The sequence below is a fragment of the Anomaloglossus baeobatrachus genome, chromosome 1 (genome assembly GCF_048569485.1).
Source record: "Anomaloglossus baeobatrachus isolate aAnoBae1 chromosome 1, aAnoBae1.hap1, whole genome shotgun sequence".
Lineage (NCBI taxonomy): Eukaryota > Metazoa > Chordata > Amphibia > Anura > Aromobatidae > Anomaloglossus > Anomaloglossus baeobatrachus.
In genome coordinates, this window is record NC_134353.1 from 498,742,879 (window position 1) to 498,763,481 (window position 20,603).

Here is a 20,603-nt window from a genome sequence, read left to right on the forward strand (position 1 = left end):
AACCTAAAAAAGCTTGAATTTTATTCATTGTGCATTGGACGTAAAGTGTCCAGCAATCACCGCAAAGGTCGCTACAAAAACACTGGACACACAATGAAAACTGAGGGAAAATGTGGATAAACTGCTTCAGGAATTACCAAAAAGTTACTTCAGGAAAAAAAAAACCGCTGCCGTTTGCTGAGACGGTTTTCACCTGCCCAGAGCAAGGACATGGATCTGCACATGCGCAGAGACGGTCCCAGCAGAAAGCCGAACAAGTCACGTGTGACCTCTGGCCCAGGCGCGACCCTAGCGTTCCCGCAGAGACAGCGCCCCTAGCGCTCAATCAGTGACGGCGCCGCATTCTGCAGGATAATGAGTAAAGGGGCGTGGTCAGGGCGGCTGATTCCCGGCTGGATCAGGTGACTACACTTCCTTGTTTGCCTGCTTGTGATTGGCTGAGGGCGCGGCTCTGCTGTGGACACGTCACTGACAGGCAGCGCAGGCTGCAGGAGAGGCTGAGACGCTCGCGCTCCAGTCCGCATTCAGCTCCCTTGTCTCCGGTACAGCCTGCAGTCACCATGCCTCTCCAGTATGAGCTGTGCCCCGGCCGTATGGTGGGTGGCGACCACCCATGCTTCATCATAGCCGAGATTGGGCAGAACCACCAGGGAGACCTGGAGATCGCCAAGAAGATGATTCGCATGGTGAAGGTAGGACTGGTGATGTGGGGCCCCCTCCCTGCCAGCTGCAGTGTGTAGGCACTGTGAGGAGCAGGCATTGCCCCTGTCTTCTCCAAGGTAGCAAATGTATCTGTCTGTAGTGTGGGTGTAGGAGAGGTGGGAGTGGGTTTGCTGCAAGCTCTATGGCAGTGTGTGGGGGATGCATCAGCCGCTGCTTAACAGCCGCCTCTACTAACACTTGGGCACGTTCCCATAGTGAGCGCAGCGGCTCAGGGTTCCCTGGCTCACCTCTAGAGAAGGCATTCTACCATTACAGATGTAGCAGAGCTGAGCTTACAGGTGACTACTGGTGATGAGCGAGCACTGCTGTGCTAGAGTGGCCGATGCTCATAACAAGTAGTTGGATGCTTGGATGGGCGCGACTCGAGTACCCAAGTATAATGGAAGTCAAGGGCAAAGTTGAGCATTTTTACAGATTATCTTCCATTATACTCGTCGGGTACTTGAGTTGTGCCCATGAGTACTGAGCATGGTAGTGCCCGCTCATCACTAGTTATGGTACTGAGCACCCAAGCATGGTAGTGCCCGCTCATCACTAGTTACGAGTACCAAGCACCCATGAATGGTAGTGCCCGCTCATCACTAGTTATGGGTACTGAGCACCCAAGCATGGTAGTGCCCGCTCATCACTAGTTACGAGTACCGAGCACCCGTGAATGGTAGTGCCCGCTCATCACTAGTTATGGGTACTGAGCACCCAAGCATGGTAGTGCCCGCTCATCACTAGTTACGAGTACCGAGCACCCGTGAATGGTAGTGCCCGCTCATCACTAGTTACGAGTACCAAGCACCCGTGAATGGTAGTGCCCGCTCATCACTAGTTACGAGTACCAAGCACCCGTGAATGGTAGTGCCCGCTCATCACTAGTTACGAGTACCGAGCACCCGTGAATGGTAGTGCCCGCTCATCACTAGTTACGAGTACCGAGCACCTGTGAATGGTAGTGCCCGCTCATCACTAGTTACGAGTACCGAGCACCCGTGAATGGTAGTGCCCGCTCATCACTAGTGGCTATCAGTAATTGACATAATGACCTGGTCGTCTGCCAATATAGGATGATTGGGTTCCTCCTTGTGTTTGAGGGTTGAACATTTATGGAAAGCTCCTTTAAGATGAGGCAGATTTACAAAAGACAACATTTAAGTCTACATATCATTGTATCGCCAGATCCTCGTTCAGAACGTTAGGCTCCAGACTTTTCCTGCTTTTCGAGGATTTAGGAAAGGGGCATAACCTTTACCATTGTCCGCCATTGCTATCAAGAGTCCCCCTGTGCTCTCTCTAAGTTCGTCCCGCCAGTCATCATAAAGACCCTTCCTCAAATAACCCACTCTCACTGGAGAGGCAAGTTTCATACTATTACAATGTAACCATGATATGGATTTGTCCATTTTGGTCCTGTCTGAACAAAACAAATATGCCTTAAAATACTGATAATTAAACGTTAATCCACAAGTAATACTCTATCCCCTAGCCTTCACATTGGGAATATCTGGAGATGGTGCAAATCGGTGTTCAGCGGCCTCTTCAGTGATATGTAGTCAGTGGGAGTAGCCATGAGAACGGCCGCCTACTTGTTGGCATCCCTAGATCCTCTTTAGATTAACCAGCTTGAATCGCTCTGATGTGTTATGATATACATTAGCCAGTCGGATTGGGCTAACCAAAATAATATCCGTGGATGCTAGCAGTTACCCCTTCTCCATCCCCATGTGCCCCCCCCCCAAAATAAAAAAGCCTAAATTGCCTCTTGGTGCCAATGTGGTTCCAACAACGTCGAAACACGCGTTCCTGGGGCGCTCATGACATGACACGTGAGCCCCATGACCGATCAGTGCCAGCTTCCTTGTCCGTGCCATTTGACTCAGAAGTCATTAACAGAAAGTGAGTGGCAGCCGCATCAACATGGGAACCCTTTATAAGTGTGGATAAACGGGCAGCAGCTGTCTGTTAGTACCAGGTAAGGTAGTGCAAACATATCAAGAGACACAAGGTACAAGCAATCAGCAGGAGTAGGTGCACTTGAAGATGTAAGGGTAAGCTTACCTGGACCAACTGACGGCACTAAACGACTGCCAATCGGCAAACCTTTACTGATTGCTTGTCATTTAGTAGAATGTTTATACTGGCAGACTGGTAATTAATGTGCACTGGGCAATCTTTAAAGGCAACCTGATGTAAAAAAAAAAAATGCTGTTAATCTGTTGGTTAATAGCATTTAGACGTCTTGTGGCCCCTGCAATAAGCGTCCCCTTGCTTGGAGGCAATTATCTTTATTCCGGCAGCCTCGTGCTTAATGTCATAGAGGTGAGCATGGTTCTGTGCCTAGTAAGTGGCAGCTGTAACCATGCTCATTGAACGGACTGACAGCCAGCTCATCATTGCATCAGTACAGAACACTTTTCTTTAATGTATTCTGAGAGTGGAGCTAGCAGTGTGAGACATGTAATGACTGACAGTCTGCTCATATAAACCATCGGATGGTTAATTCTAACGTATCATTTCATTCAGCTTTCTATGACCTACATGCCCATATAGACATCTTAGGACAGTTGATCTTACTGACAGATTCCCTTTTAAGTTGTTTGCCTTAGGGCCTACTCACACTTGCGCTATTTTGACGCAAACGGAATCCGTCACTAATGTAGTACAGTTCATTTATTTACAGTGGAAGCGCGACATCATGTGGACACAAGCGGGTACTGCATGACACACACACGCACCATAGTAACGCGCTTCCACTGTAAATAAATGAACTGTACTACAATACTGACGGATTCCGTTTGCGTCAAAATAGCGCAAGTGTGAAACTAGCCTTATTAAATTAAATGGATACACCAAGGGGAATATTGAAACACCATTTTCAGATACTTATAGGGACTTTGTCAGCACAGAATGATAGTTCAAACCATGTAAGTGCATCATGATGTGGCCAAGCATAAAAGTGCACCTTCCCACCATCTTGTTTTCTGTTCATCTCCACCATTTTCTGGCTTTATCAAGCTAAAACTGTCAATCAAAGAAGAGGGGAGGGGTAGAGATGGTGGGAAGGGATATTTAATGATTGGCCACCTCTTGATGCACCAAGTGCCTGTACTTCCTTTGAACAGTCATTCTGTGCAAGGAAAAAAAAAAAAAAAAAATGCACGGTTTCGCTGCGCTGCTCAGAAAGGTAGTGATAAGGTTATTTGGGATGTAGATTTATTAATTATTTACATGCCACTACGCGTTTCGGGGGTACAACCTCCCCCTTCCTCAGGTAGCAGTAAAATGCAGGAAAATCAAATCTTAAATACACAAACTGGATGAAGAGAAAAAAAAAAAAAAAAAAAGAGAATCCTTATTCCCTTAATCAGATTGAATCCCCATCGGGGTGGGATCATTCAGACAATTAGTTGATTAGGAAGGCTCTCCCCTAGAAGATACCGATCTTTTGCATTCATAAAAAAACAATGGTATATACGGGTTTACAAAAAACACCAATACATAATGAAATAAAATGTGCATTAAAAACATTGATAATAGACAATAAATGTGTATTTTGCCTCCATTTGGTGCAATGCATGTGTGATGCCATATTGGCAATATGGGGAGTGACTAAAAAACAGGAAGGTTACTGTTAGTTAAAAAAGCAATGATATAAAATCAATATAGAGACCCAACTGATTTTCCATGTGAATTTTCATAAAAAAGACTTTTGGATAAAAAATTCTTTCGGAAAGATTAAAAAGCTATATAGGTAAAAATAAATTGGAAAGGAACTTTTGATAAAAATGTTGTTCCCCATCGGAGACTAAATTAAATTATTTGACTGGAGCTGACATACCAATATACGTTAAAAATAGGGTAAATTCATATGGAGAAAATTATATGGAGAAAATTATAATTAGTTAGTATAAGAATATAAAGGGGGAAAATGGAGGATTGGAAAAGGAAGGAAAGATGAATCCAAAAGAGGGAAAGAGGAAAAAAAAAAAAAAAAGGAGGAAAATGAAACCAAAATAGGGAAAAAAAATGAGAAAAAATGATAAAAAAATGATATCAAAAGAGAGACAAAAAAATATATAAAATTAATATGAAACCAAAAGAGGGAAGAAAAAAAAAACAAAAAAAAAACCAAAAGAGGGAAAAAAGAAAAAAAAAGAGAAAAGAGGTCCATGAGAGAGAAAAAAAAAAAAAAAAAAAAAAAAAAGAGGAAAATGAAAACAAATTGAAACCAAAATAGGGAAAAAAAAAGGGGGAAAAAAGAGGAAAATGAAACCAAAATAGGGAAAAAAAAAGAGGTATAATAAATAGTTCATTCCCTATGCAACAATGTGAGGATTGGGTGGTTAAATATTGAATTAATGATTTTCAAATATGAGTTTTCAAATTAAGTTTTTTTCTGTAATGGTATTCTGATCCCTCTTATTTAGACCTATTTTACTCGCTCCGTCATTATATTTAGACCTTCAGGATGTAGGGTGGCTAGTTTAAATATCCAAAAGGATTCCCGCTCCACTAGCTTCCAGTATCTGTCCATATTATCTGTCATGATTTCTTCAATGATTACTGTTTTAAAGGTGTCACTGTCCTTATTGTGTTCACACAAAAAATGTTTTGATAGACTGTGTGTAAGTAGACCATGGTGGATGTTGTATCTGTGACCATTTAGCCTGTTGTGTAACATTTGTGTTGTACGACCTACGTATTGTAGGCCGCAGGGACATTCCAACAGATAGATCACATAGGAGGTGGTACAGGTAAGGTGTTGCTTTATAGAAAATTCTTCCCCCGTGATGTTGGACTTGAATAAATGTGTACCTTGTTTCAGTGTTTTACAACATAGGCACCTTGGTTGGCCACAGCGGAAATTCCCTACTGGTTTTTTGATGTCTGACTCCTTCAGGGACACGGTAGATTTCTCATTAAATATTTTACTAGGGGCAATCATGCTTTTTAAATTTCTGTTTCTACGGAACACTACCTTCGGTTTATTGGGTAGGATCCCCGAGAGAATTTTGTCATTTTTCAGGATATACCAATATCTGCTTACCAACTCCTTTACCTTTCTGTATGAATCAGTGTAAGTGGTTACCAGGCAGCTCTTGTAACCAGTGTTTGCCCTACTCTCCTCCAGGCCCCTTTCCTCAATCTTGGACAGGCACTTGTCCTGATCCAATTTCGAACTTTTCTGAAAGGCATCAGCCAATATTTTACTAGGATAGCCTTTGCTCCTAAATCTGGTCCGTAATATTTTGGCTTCGGCTCTAAAGGATTCCACATTCGTACAGTTCTTCCTAATACGCCAGTATTGGCCGTACGGAATATTCCTGATCCAGGTGGGAAGGTGACTGCTGGAAAACTCTAGATAACTGTTGACATCCACCTTTTTAAAGAAAGTTGAAGTTTCAATGGTGGATGTTTCATTGAATTGGATATTTAGATCCAAGAATTGGATAGAGTCTCGGGAGATGGTGGCTGTAAAACTTAGTCCCCACTCATTCTGGTTTAGTGAGTTGATGAAGGTTACCGCACTCTCCTCGGACCCTGACCAAATAAAAAACAGGTCATCTATGAACCTGCGATAGAAGGTTATGTTCCCCATGGCTAGAGGGGACCGTGCGATGTGGAGGGACTCGAAACACCCCATGTATAAATTAGCATAACTCGGGGCGAATCTCGTCCCCATCGCACAGCCCCTCAACTGACGGTAAATATTGCCCTCAAAAGTGAAAATGTTATGGTTTAGTATGAACTCAATAGATTGTAGGATGAACTCCCTCTGTGGAGATGGGAGGGTGTTATCCGCAGCCAAATAGGAGTCCACACTCTTCAACCCAAGCCCATGGTCTATATTTGAATATAGTGCGGATACATCTAGGGTGAAGAACAGGCAGTTGGGAGTTGCGGGGAGTGTTTTAAGAAGGCTGATTAAATGAGAAGAGTCCCTAAGATGGGAGTCTAGTCGGCCCACATATTTTTGTAAAAATAAATCAATGTAATGTGATAAGTTTGCCGTGATGGAGTTGATTCCAGATATTATTGGTCTGCCCGGTGGGTTGGTTAGGGACTTGTGAATTTTTGGGAGAAAATAATAATGAGGTAAGGAGTAGTGTTTGATCTCTAAATATTGCTTCTCTCTCTTGTTTAGGATCCTCTCCTCACTTGCCTTTTTAATCAGGATTTTATAATGATGAAAATACTCACAAGATGGATCTTTTTCTAGGGCTTCATAATATTTACTGTCCTCCAGCTGTTTTGTCCCTTCCTTAATGTACCAGTCTCTATCCATCAACACCACCCCACCCCCTTTGTCTGCACTCTTTATGACCAAATTATGGTTATTTTTGAGGGAATTTATAGCCATCCTTTCCTCCCCTGATAGGTTGTCTCGTTTGTAATGGCAGCGGAATTCTCTGATGTCTTTGAGTAATAGCTGATGGAACGTTTCTATATTGTTACCCCTGTGATGGTGAGGATAGAAGTTCCTGTTCCCTTTGACCTGTACATGTACATATGTGTCCAATATTTCACCATCAGTGTTTTTCTTAGTTGGGCCCTTCTGTTTGGATTGAATCATAAAGTGTCTCTGTAGAGTGAGTTTTCGCACAAACTCATTTATATCCAGAAAAAGGCGAAATGTATTGGTGTTGCTGGATGGACAAAATGATAGTCCTCTTTTCAATAATGTGATTTCCCCTTGATTTAACTGGTAATTGGAAAGGTTGAAAATCCCTTTGTCCTGTTGATCTATATGGGTTGGGTTGCTGGCTTTTTCATTGGGGTTGGATTTATCCCTAATTCCACTCCCACCTCCCCCTCGGCAGCCTCTTCTCTTGTTTTTCTTTTTATTCGAACTTTTGATGGTTTTGATTGAAAAAACTCAGTAATCTTTTTATCGGTGGCCCCCTGGGAGGTGATGGACACATTGAGGTTCTGTTTAGTAATTTGTTCCCCTGGGTTAATTTGGGTTATTCCTATGGTGCTGTGGTTTGGTTCTCTCTGCACCCGAATAGGATCCTCTAAGGATAGGGAGGGTATAACGCTATTGGTAGAGATTTGATTTCTCTGGGAATTTGAGGAATCAGAACTGGTTAGTTCTTGGGTACCATGAACGGTTAAGATGGAGGAATTCATTAGATCCACAATTTCGGGGTCAATTCCCGCCTCATCCGTTTCTGATGTATCTGGTAGTTCCTTCGCTATGTTACTGTAAGTGGGTCTCATAGGTACATTATGGTTCCTCAAATTATTATTAGTGGTTTTGTGTTTGTTGGAATTTAAGAACACTCTGGTTAATACAGGTGTGTTCTCCTCGCCCCCATCGATCGGTAGGTGGGCCATGGTTAACCCAGATGCCCTGGGCAACACAGTGTCCTGGGAGACCCTGGGGGTTCGGACCCTATTTGGTGTGACGTTAGTTTCTGAGTTATTGTAGTTTCGAAAATTAAACCTTGGTGGGTGACGAGGACCACTGTGTCTCGGGTGATTATTAAAATTATTAGAATTACTAAAATTACTAAAATTACCCCTCCTTGTCCCCACCTGTGGAACCCAGGGAATTTTGTTTTGGGGTGGATCATTGGGGACCTTGACCCCCTGTCCCACCTTAGGATTAGTTTTGATGTACTTTCTACTGTGGTCCCAGGGAGGTGCCTGAGGGGATTTATAGTCCTGCCTATCCCTACTTAGTTTTTTTGCCTTTCTAGATATCAGGTCCCCTTCAAATTTGGTTAGTCTCTCTGTTAAGGCTAAGTTCATTCCCTTGTACTCAGGTGTGTTAGAGTATTCTATGAGTTCCTCCTTGGTTTTTAAAATATTGATCATTGCGGTCCCAGCTAATTTATCCCTTTTGGAGATCAGGAGTTTTAACATGCCACTAGAACAATCCAACATATATCCATCCCATTCCTTGGTGAAGCTGTCATCATGGGGAAATGATGAAGTGAATGGCATTCTAAGACCCCTGGGTATAATTTTTTCCTTTAAATACTGTTTAAGGAATAATGTGTCTATTTTTTGGATTATCTCAATTTTGGATTGGTCCTCAAATTTGAGAAAGAGATCAGTCATAATATTCAAAGATACTTTAGAGAGACCAGAGTCCGTTGAAATGAGTCTATCCTGTGGCTCAGGATCGCAGGACCCGATAAATTTGGAAATGAGAACATGCCTGATGGAATCCCTGTTATTACAGAATTCCATTCTGAATAGTAGTTCTCTGTCCGCTTTAATAGTCAGTAATTTTCCTCCACAGTGCACACACTTGGAAGATTAGGATAATGGTGCACTTCCACAGTTTGCTGCTCCTCCAAAAATTTGGATACCCAGATCCTCAGGCAGAGCCCGTAACTGAAATAAAAAAAGAGAGAGAGGGCGCTCCTGTGTGGGATCTTAATGTACCGAGGTATGTACAATGTGAGGTGCACACTCACCTGATAGTGTTGTACGTCAGGTACAACACTGATAGTGGTATTGAAGGGGGATCGCAAGTTCACCGCTCCTTGTCAGCAGGGATCCAGTCCTCCTGACTGCGCAGGACTCTGCTCACACGATCGGGGTTTCCACGTGCAGTGTGCAGCCGCCGGACCGGCGTCTGATAGCAGCTCCTCCTCCGGGTCGGATGGTCCCGTGATTACAGATGCGGTGATTCCCCAGCCCCTGGTGTTAGATTCAAACGGATAGTACGATCCTGGTTCTGGCTGCAGCAGCCCCGTGAGCTCCCATAGGGAGATAAAGATGCAAGGAAAAAAAAAAAAAAAAAAATGCACGGTTTCGCTGCGCTGCTCAGAAAGGTAGTGATAAGGTTATTTGGGATGTAGATTTATTAATTATTTACATGCCACTACGCGTTTCGGGGGTACAACCTCCCCCTTCCTCAGGTAGCAGTAAAATGCAGGAAAATCAAATCTTAAATACACAAACTGGATGAAGAGAAAAAAAAAAAAAAAAAAAAGAGAATCCTTATTCCCTTAATCAGATTGAATCCCCATCGGGGTGGGATCATTCAGACAATTAGTTGATTAGGAAGGCTCTCCCCTAGAAGATACCGATCTTTTGCATTCATAAAAAACAATGGTATATACGGGTTTACAAAAAACACCAATACATAATGAAATAAAATGTGCATTAAAAACATTGATAATAGACAATAAATGTTTTCATTTATTATACCTCTTTTTTTTTCCCTATTTTGGTTTCATTTTCCTCTTTTTTCCCCCTTTTTTTTTCCCTATTTTGGTTTCAATTTGTTTTCATTTTCCTCTTTTTTTTTTTTTTTTTTTTTTTTCTCTCTCATGGACCTCTTTTCTCTTTTTTTTTCTTTTTTCCCTCTTTTGGTTTTTTTTTGTTTTTTTTTTCTTCCCTCTTTTGGTTTCATATTAATTTTATATATTTTGTCTCTCTTTTGATATCATTTTTTTATCATTTTTTCTCATTTTTTTTCCCTATTTTGGTTTCATTTTCCTCCTTTTTTTTTTTTTTTTTCTCTTTCCCTCTTTTGGATTCATCTTTCCTTCCTTTTCCAATCCTCCATTTTCCCCCTTTTATATTCTTATACTAACTAATTATAATTTTCTCCATATAATTTTCTCCATATGAATTTACCCTATTTTTAACGTATATTGGTATGTCAGCTCCAGTCAAATAATTTAATTTAGTCTCCGATGGGGAACAACATTTTTATCAAAAGTTCCTTTCCAATTTATTTTTACCTATATAGCTTTTTAATCTTTCCGAAAGAATTTTTTATCCAAAAGTCTTTTTTATGAAAATTCACATGGAAAATCAGTTGGGTCTCTATATTGATTTTATATCATTGCTTTTTTAACTAACAGTAACCTTCCTGTTTTTTAGTCACTCCCCATATTGCCAATATGGCATCACACATGCATTGCACCAAATGGAGGCAAAATACACATTTATTGTCTATTATCAATGTTTTTAATGCACATTTTATTTCATTATGTATTGGTGTTTTTTGTAAACCCGTATATACCATTGTTTTTTTATGAATGCAAAAGATCGGTATCTTCTAGGGGAGAGCCTTCCTAATCAACTAATTGTCTGAATGATCCCACCCCGATGGGGATTCAATCTGATTAAGGGAATAAGGATTCTCTTTTTTTTTTTTTTTTTTTCTCTTCATCCAGTTTGTGTATTTAAGATTTGATTTTCCTGCATTTTACTGCTACCTGAGGAAGGGGGAGGTTGTACCCCCGAAACGCGTAGTGGCATGTAAATAATTAATAAATCTACATCCCAAATAACCTTATCACTACCTTTCTGAGCAGCGCAGCGAAACCGTGCATTTTTTTTTTTTTTTTTTCCTTGCATCTTTATCTCCCTATGGGAGCTCACGGGGCTGCTGCAGCCAGAACCAGGATCGTACTATCCGTTTGAATCTAACACCAGGGGCTGGGGAATCACCGCATCTGTAATCACGGGACCATCCGACCCGGAGGAGGAGCTGCTATCAGACGCCGGTCCGGCGGCTGCACACTGCACGTGGAAACCCCGATCGTGTGAGCAGAGTCCTGCGCAGTCAGGAGGACTGGATCCCTGCTGACAAGGAGCGGTGAACTTGCGATCCCCCTTCAATACCACTATCAGTGTTGTACCTGACGTACAACACTATCAGGTGAGTGTGCACCTCACATTGTACATACCTCGGTACATTAAGATCCCACACAGGAGCGCCCTCTCTCTCTTTTTTTATAACAGTCATTCTGTGCTACTGACTGAGTCCCCGAGCAATTTTCTGTTTTGTTTTGGGGTTTTTTCTTCTCCTTTTTTCTAGGAGCCATAACTGTTTTTTATTTTTCCATCGACCTAACTATATGATGGCTTATTTTTTGAGTTATATTTTTGAATAACTCCATTAATTTTATTATGCTACACTGTAAAGTGAGAAAATAAATTCTAAGTGTATTGAAACGGGGAAAAACAGGTGCAATATCAAATTGTTTTTTTTGTATTTTTTTGGTTTTGTTTTTTTTTTATGTACCATTTTCACTATACAGGAAAATTGAACTAGCAGTATGATTCTCCAGCTTAGGCCCAAGACACACGGCATGAAAATCGGAGCGAGTGGAGTGTGATAAAACATCGCATTCCACTCGGACCAATATTAGCCTGTGTGTCAGCACACATGAGCGATTATTTTCTCAGCCCTAATCGGACCGAGAAAACAATCGCAGCATGCTACAGGTGCAATAAGATCTTTGTTTTTCTTGCACCCATTCAAGTGTATAGAGCGAGAAAAAAATCGCACTGCACTTGTGGTACATCGGTGAACCATGAGTACAGGGCGAGAATGGCAATAGCCGGCTACGGAGGAGAGAGGGAGATAAATCCCTCCCTCCTCAGTGCCGTCCCGTCCCCCCGCAGATCATGCGATCGGACCTCAGTCGCAGTGACACTCGCATGACACTTGGCTCCTGCTTTGCTGCCAGCGTGAGCAGAGTGTCATGCGAAGATCGCAGTAGATCCCCGTGTGGCCCCGGCCTTAGCACGATTACTCAGACACTAGTGATGAACGAGCGTGCTTGCCATTGCTTATTACTCGATTGAGCATAGGGGTTATCGAGTGCAAATCAAGTACCAAGTATAATGGAAGTCTATGGTAAACTCCAGCAGTTTTAGGCCATGTGTCCACGGTAGAATGTTGCTGCGGATTTTTCTGCATGAAAATCCGCACCTTTTTTTTGCCGCGGATTTACCGCGAATTTGCCGCGGATTTTGATGCAGATTTTTTTTTTTTCCCATTCTATACCCAAAATCCGCACCAAAATCCGCAACAATAATTGACATGCTGCAGATTTTTCCGGATCAAAATCTACGGCAAATCCGCCGCGGAAAAATCCGCAGCATGGACACAGCATTTCCAAAATGCCATTGAAATGGCTTGGAAGTGCCGCTGCTGCAGATTTTCGGAAAGTCCGCGGCAAAATCCGCGCAAAATCCGCAGCGTGGGCACATAGCCTTAGGCTATGTGTCCACGGTAGAATGTTGCTGCGGATTTTTCTGCATGAAAATCCGCGGCTTTCCCGCAAAATCCGCACCTTTTTCAAAGGTGCGGAATTGCCGCGGATTTTGGTGTGGATTTTTTTTTTTTCCCAATTCTGAAGCCAAAATCCGGATCAAAATCCACAACAATAATTGACATGTTGCAGATTTTTCCGGATCAAAATCCGCACCAAATCCGCTGCGGAAAAATCTGCAGCATGGGCACAGCATTTCCAAAAAGCCATAGAAATGGCTGGGAAGTGCCACTGCTGCAGATTTTCGGGAAATCCGTGGCTTTTCCGCGAGAAATCCGAGGCAAAATCCGCGCATTTTCCGCAGCGTGGGCACAGCCTTAATCTCCTATGCTCAATCGGCTAACAAGCAGTGGTGAGCCTGCTCGCTCATCACTAGTACATACCATAAAGGAAGGGGTTAAAGCTAAACCGTTAACAGTATGCTCTGCATAAAAAGCATAAATATTATGTTATCATGCCCTAAATGAACTGCTTTAAAGGGGTTGTTTAGGCATATAATATTGTTGACCAATAGTGCCTTGAAAAATGTTTTCATACCATATTTTTTCACGTTGTACCCAAAAAGGTAAAGGTATTTTATTGGGATTTTATGTGATATACCAATACTAAGTAGCAAGTATTTAAGTGTAAAGTAAGTAATACATGGTTTTCTAAATATTTATTTAAAAATTATAAGTCTGAAAATCATGTGCATTTGTATTCAGCCCCCCTGAGTCAATACATTGTAGGAGCACCTTTTGCTGCAATGACTGCTGCCACTCTTTTTATGGGATGGCTTTACTAGCTTTGCACAATTTTTCATTCTTCTTTGTAAAATAGCTATAGATCAATGAAATTGGATGAAGAACATCTGTGAACAGCAATTTTCAAGTCTTGCCACAGATTCCCAATGGGATTTAGGTCTGGACTGTGACTGAGCCATTCACACACATGAATATGCTTTGATCTGAACCATCCATTGTAGTTCTGGCAGTATGTTAATGGTTGTTGTCCTGCTGGAAGATGAACCTACGCCCCAGTCTCGTGTCTTTTGCAGCCTCTAACAGGCTTTCCTTCAATATTCATCTTCCTCCATCCATTTTCCCATCAAGTGTGACCAGCTTCCCTGTCCCTGCTGAAGAAAAATATCCCCACAACGGAATACTGATAACACCATGTTTCATGGTGGGGGATGATGGATTTTTTTTATTTTTTAACCGAAAAAGGTCTGCTTTGTTCTCATCTGACCAGAGCACCTTCTTTTCCACCTGCTAGCTGTGTTCCCTACATGGCTTTTTGCAAAATGAAAACAGGCCTTCCTATGGATTTGCTTTTAAAGAAAAAAAAAAGTCTTTCTACACTTCAATAAAGACCAAATTTGTTGAGTATGCGACCAATTGCCCTGTGGACCTCTGCAGCACATCCATAGTTGCCATGTGCCTCCTGCCTGCTTCTCATAATTGGTGCTCTTCTTGCTTGGGAAGTTAGTTTAGGTGCATAACCATGTCTTGGTAGGTTTGAAATTGTGCCATACGCCTTTCGTTTTTGGATAATGGAGTGATGTTCAGAGATTGAGCTATTTCATTATAACCTAACCCTGCTTTACTCTTTTTCCACAACTTTATCTCTGACTTGTCTGGTGCGTTCTTTGGTTTTCATGATCCCCAATATTTTCAAACACACATCTGAGACCTTCACAGGACAGCTGTAGTTATACTGAGAATAAATTACACACAGGACTCAACTTATTATTATTAAGTGACTTCAAGAGGCAATTGGTCACTTTATATTTTTAAAATGTTTAGAAAACCATGTGTCATTTCCTTTACTTCATAAGTACTTGCTAATTTCTGTTGGTGTATCACAGTGGTCCCAATCTTTCTTACCATAAGAGCTACATTCAGGTCTGATAGATGGTCGCTAGCTACATCCAGCAGTAACCCTCCCACTTACACCATAGTGACACCAAAACCCCTACAGACCTGATATGACAGCCAAAGTCTCCCCACAGAAAGTACAGTTACAACCAGGAGTTCCCACTTTATCCCCTTTCGTAATTCTGGCATCATGGGCATTAAACACACTGTTGCACCCAGCTAAGTACCCCTCTGACTGGCTGTATCATTCTACCTTCTGTTCATATATATACTTCCCATCAGTATATGCAAATACAGATCTGCTCTTTTATCCACGGTTACTCACAAAAGTCATCGTATGAAGATCTTCTCTTCATAGTTGTTCACTTAACCTGATGCTAATTCGCCGAGCTGGTAGACAACTGTGGTCCACACAACATGAGCCCATAAGCCACAGCTTGAGGATTCTTGGTTTATCACCTAAAATACATCTTATAGAAACCCAAAATTAGAAGATTTGACCATAAGTCACCAAGAAATAATCCTAAATGGGATATACCAACAATTAGTTTAAACTAAATATCCCAAACCACTATAACCTCATTAAAAAGTTTCTTTATTGATGGCAATTAAAAACATAAACACAGACAATTTAAAACAAAAGTAAACCAATAAGGGCTGAGGGAGCAGACACCACACCATAAATAACATCCATTATATCATAGGGACTGATTACACATATAAGGTCCTGATATAACAAAGACCCAGATTTATTCACAAATCGCCAAAAAATTAATACTAAGGACAAATGCAGTAGGAGGTAACCTAATAGTGGTAAATATAACCCATATACAAAAATACCCACTACATTACTCTGCTCAAATGTCCCATATCAGACCTGCTGCCATAATAAGGTGTAGCACTGCTCCCCCGCCAGCCACTCCAACGCGCGTTTCACACCGCTTCCTCAGAGCTTATTGGTTTACTTTTGTTTTAAATTGTCTGTGTTTGTTTTTATTTGCCATCAATAAAGAAACTTTTTAATGAGGTTATAGTGGTTTGGGATATTTGGTTTAAAATACATCTTATGTCTTTGTACCATGAATAAATGTGGAAAATTTCATGGGGTATGGATAAGTAAAAGGCACTGTATATTTAGAACAATCATTGGTATCCAATTGGTGGATGGACAAGTGAAACGGACATCTGAATGTACTCTTCAGCATCAGATGGAGTAGTATGAAGCATGCCACCGCTGAACTGAGGGGCAGTGGAAACATTTCTCATGGAGTGATTAGTTTCACTTCTCTATCTTGACCATCTGATGGACAAATCTGGATTGGTGAATGGTACCTGTCAACTGTTGCGTTTATCAGGAGTGATAATGCTATGGACTTGCCTTGTTTTTCAGGGGTTGACCTAGGCACTTTAGTTCCATTGAAGGGAAATCTTAAAGAAGCAATCCAATTTTTTTTTTTTTTTTATTTTATTCATTAACCCCTTCAGCCCCCAGCCTGTTTTCACCTTAAAGACCCGGCCATTTTTTGCAATTTTGACCAGTGTCACTTTGACAGGTTATAACTCTGGAACACTTCAACGGATCCTGGCGATTCTGAGATTGTTTTTTCGTGACATATTGTACTTCATGTCAGTGGTAAATTTAGGCAGATATGTTTTGCGTTTATTTGTGAAAATTTCGGAAATTTGGCGAAAATTTTGCAATTTTCAAAATTTGAAATTTTATGCCCATAAATCTGAGAGATATGTCACACAAAAAAGTTACTAAATAACATTTCCCACATGTCTACTTTACACCAGCGCAATTTTTGAAAAAAAAAAAAAATTCCGTTAGGAAGTTAGAAGGGTTCAAAGTTCATCACAAATTTCTCATTTTTTCCAACAAAATTTACAAAAAAAAATTTTTTAGGTACCACATCACATTTGGAGTGATTTGAGAAACCTAGGCGACAGAAAATACCCAAAAGTGACCCAATTCTAAAATCTGCACCCCTCACTCTGCTCAAAACCACATCCAAGAAGTTTATTATCCCTTTAGGAGCTTCACAGCAATCAAAGCAATGTAGACGAAAAAATGAAAATTTTACTTTTTTAACACAAAAATGTTACTTTAGCCATAAAAATTAGTATTTTCACAAGGGTATCAGGAAAAATGCATCATAAAATGTATCGTGCATTTTCTCCTGAGTACGCAGATACCCCATATGTGGTGGAAATCAAATGTTTGGGCACACAGCAGGACTCGGAAGGCAAGGAGCGCCATTTGAATTTTTGAGTGCAAAATTAGCTGCACTCATTAGCGGACGCCATGTCGGGTTTGAAGACTCCCCGAGGTGCCTAAACAATGGAGCTCCCCCATAAGTGACCCCATTTTGGAAACTAGAGCCCTCAAATATTTTTTCTAGATGTTTGATGTGCACTTTGAACCCCTGGTGGCTTCACAGAAATTTATAACGTTGAGCCGTGAAAAGAAAAAAAATTTTTTTTACCACAAAACTGTTGCTTCAACCAGGTAGCTTTTTTTATCACAAGGGTATCAGGAAAAAATGCACCATAAAATGTATTGTGCATTTTCTCCTGAGTACGCAGATACCCCATATGTGGTGGAAATCAAATGTTTGGGCGCACGGCAGGACTCGGAAGGCAAGGAGCGCCATTTCACAGCAAAATTGGTTGGAATTATTAGCGGACGCTATGTTGCGTTTGGAGACCCCCTGAAGTGCCTAAACAATGGAGCTCCCCCACAATTGACCCCATTTTGGAAACTAGACCCCTCATGGAATTTATCTAGCTGTTTAGGGAGCACTTTGAACCCCTGGAGGCTTTACAAACGTTTGTAATGTTGAGCCGTGAAAATATTTTATTTTTTTTACCACAAAATTGTTTTTTCAAACAGGTAGCTTTTTGTCCACAAGGGTATCAGGAAAAAATGCACCATAAAATGTATTGTGCAATTTCTCCTGAGTACGACGATACCTCATATGTGGTGGAAATCAATTGTTTGGGCGTACGGCGGGGCTCAGAAGAGAAGGAGCGCCATTTCACAGTAAAATTGATTGGAATTATTAGCAGACGCCATGTTTCATTTGGAGACCCCCTGAGGTGCCTAAACAATGGAGCTCCCCCACATGTGATCCCATTTTGGAAACTAGACCCCCCCCCCCCCATACAAAAAAAATTAGTTTGGCGAAATAAAAAATACAGACATCAGTAGAAAAAAAAAAAAAAATGAGCGCCTGCCAAGACCAGTGCCAAACGTGAGAGCAATGCACGAGTCTCGCATCGCATCATCCACTGCAGTCTGGAAGCGAGCAACTGCGCTGGATAATGCGATGCGAGAGGGCGGGGCGGCAGATGAGAAAGGGCGCAGCGGATGGAAGATGGGAAAGGGCGCAGCGGATGGAGGAGCGGCAGAGGATGGGAAAGGGCGCAGCGGATGGAAGATGGGAAAGGGCGCAGCGGATGGAGGAGCGGCAGAGGATGGGAAAGGGCGCAGCGGATGGATGATGGGAAATGGCGCAGCGGATGGAGGAGCGGCAGAGGATGGGGGGGGTGAGATGGGGATACCTACCTTACAGGATGGATCTAGGCAGCAGGATCACAGCAGACAGAAGAGGCAGCAGATGAAGGAGGCAACAGATCGAGGAGGGTGAGAGGGGGCAGTAGATGGAAAATGGGAGAGAGCAGGCAGCAGATCGGGGAGGGGGGCAGAGTCTGATGGGAGAGAGAGATGGCACATGTAGGGGAAGGGAGGGGGGCTTGCAGCACATGTAGGGGGAGGGAGGGGGGCTTGCAGCACATGTAGGGGGAGGGAGGTGGGCTTGCAGCACATGTAGGGGAAGGGAGGGGGGCTTGCAGCACATGTAGGGGGAGGGAGGGGGGCTTGCAGCACATGTAGGGGGAGGGAGGGGGGCTTGCAGCACATGTAGGGGGAGGGAGGGGGGCTTGCAGCACATGTAGGGGGAGGGTGGCTGGCTTGCAGCACATGTAGGGGGGAGGGTGGCTGGCTTGCAGCACATGTGGGGGGAGGGTGGCTGGCTTGCAGCACATGTAGGGGGAGGGTGGCTGGCTTGCAGCACATGTGCTGCAAGCCAGCCACCCTCCCCCCACATGTGCTGCAAGCCAGCCACCCTCCCCCCACATGTGCTGCAAGCCAGCCACCCTCCCCCCACATGTGCTGCAAGCCAGCCACCCTCCCCCCACGTGGGGGGAGAGTGGCTTGCAGCACATGGAGGGATAGGTGGTGTGGCGATGGAGAAGGGGCAGCCGATGAAGGAGGCGGCGGCCGCCGCCGATCGGGGGCAGCAGCGGCTGAAAAAGGTGGGTGCGACGGCGGCGGGGACAGTGGCGAGCATGGCGGCGGGGACGGCGGTGGATCGGGAGCGGCGGCGGGGACGGCGGTGGATCGGGAGCATGGCGGCGGGGACGGCGGTGGATCGGGAGCGGCGGCGGAGACGGCGGTGCAGCGGGAGCATGGCGGCGGGGACGGCGGTGGATCGGGAGCGGCGGCGGAGACAGCGGTGCAGCGGGAGCATGGCGGCGGGGACGGCGGTGCAGCGGGAGCATGGCGGCGGGGACGGCGGTGGATCGGGAGCGGCGGCGGAGACAGCGATGCAGCGGGAGCATGGCGGCGGGGACAGCGGTGAAGCGGGAGCAGCGGCGGGGCGATCGGAGACAGCGGCGGTGAAGCGGGAGCAGCGGTGGGGCGATCGGAGACAGCGGCGGTGAAGCGGGAGCAGCGGCGGGGCGATCGGAGACGGCGGCGGTGAAGCGGGAGCAGCGGCGGGGACAGCGGTGAAGCGGGAGCAGCGGCGGGGCGATCGGGGACAGGGGCGGGCGGCGGGGCGATCGGGGACAGGGGCGGGCGGCGGGGACAACAACTTACCGCTCTCCTCGGCTTCCAGGGACGGTCACAGGCCGCAGATCCACATTGATTGGAGAGAGCGGTCACAAGACCGGTCTCTCCAATCAGAGCTGGGGGCGGGTGAAGCATCGATCACCCAGCTCCAGCCAATGGCCAGTGCTACAGCAGCACTGATCAGGGCTGAATTTCAATGTTCCAGCCATTTTCAATGGCTGGAACATTACAGTGGCTGTAATTGGCTGAGCTGCGTTCGTCAGCCAATCACAGCCTCTGTAGGTTCGGGGAGGAGGCACCACCCCTCCTGAGGTCAGGCAGAGGTCCCCTCCTTCCCGAATCCACCGTTTAAGTAAATAAATTTCACTCCCCGGGGCTCTGGGACCGCGATTTCGCCAGGACGTACTGAGTACGTCATGGGTCCTTTAGCACCATGTCACCATGACGTACTCAGTACGTCCAAGGTCGTTAAGGGGTTAAATATGTCAATGTAGTGTATAATATAAATTATATATAATTTTAAATACATACTCACACACTACTGCTCTCTCCAGAGTCCACCGCCGCTCTTCTTCACTTCTGAGAGACGTCACCACATTTGCGAGTAGCCGCCTCACTCTGTGTGAGCCTAAGTCTCTTTTAGGCCCTGTGCGCACTAGAAAATGGAATTTTCTTAAGAAAATTCCGCAAGCTGTTAAAGATTTCCGCACATGCAGGAAAAAAACGCAAAAAATCCGCACCGAAATCCAAATGCGATATGGTGCGGATTTGGTGAAGAATTGCCGCAGGTTGTTCCCTGCGGGATGTCAGTTATCCCCGCTCCTGCTGTCCGTGGTGCTGTAATCTCTGGGCCGTGCTTTTGTCCCACGCGGCTGCCTCCGGCACTCTGCTGTTTGTGGGTCAGCTGTGCACTGCATAACTGCATATGCATGAGCCGGCCTGGAAACAGGAGAGGAGAGTCCGGAGGCAGCCTCGCAGGAGAAGGTGAGTATAAGATCAGCGGCGACTTCAGTCAGCTGATGTGCAGTGACCGCTGGAGTCCTCCACCTGTCACTGCAAAGCACATCAGTGAAGTCACCGCTGATCCCGGCGGCTCACTTCACTTGCATCCTGACCCTCACAGTGAGCAGTCATAGTCTATGGCGC

General features: G+C 44.1%; 1 protein-coding gene across 1 annotated transcript in view; it reads left to right on the forward strand.

Moving 5' to 3' along the window:
* The first annotated feature begins 456 nt into the window (after nucleotides 1–456).
* Nucleotides 457–20,603, forward strand: part of LOC142243618 (N-acetylneuraminate-9-phosphate synthase-like) — a 49,913-nt gene continuing 29,766 nt past the window's right edge. The window contains exon 1 of the mRNA XM_075315718.1: nucleotides 457–692. Within this exon, the coding sequence (XP_075171833.1) occupies nucleotides 561–692 (132 nt within the window). The 5' untranslated portion in view covers nucleotides 457–560. The remainder of the gene's footprint in view (nucleotides 693–20,603) is intronic.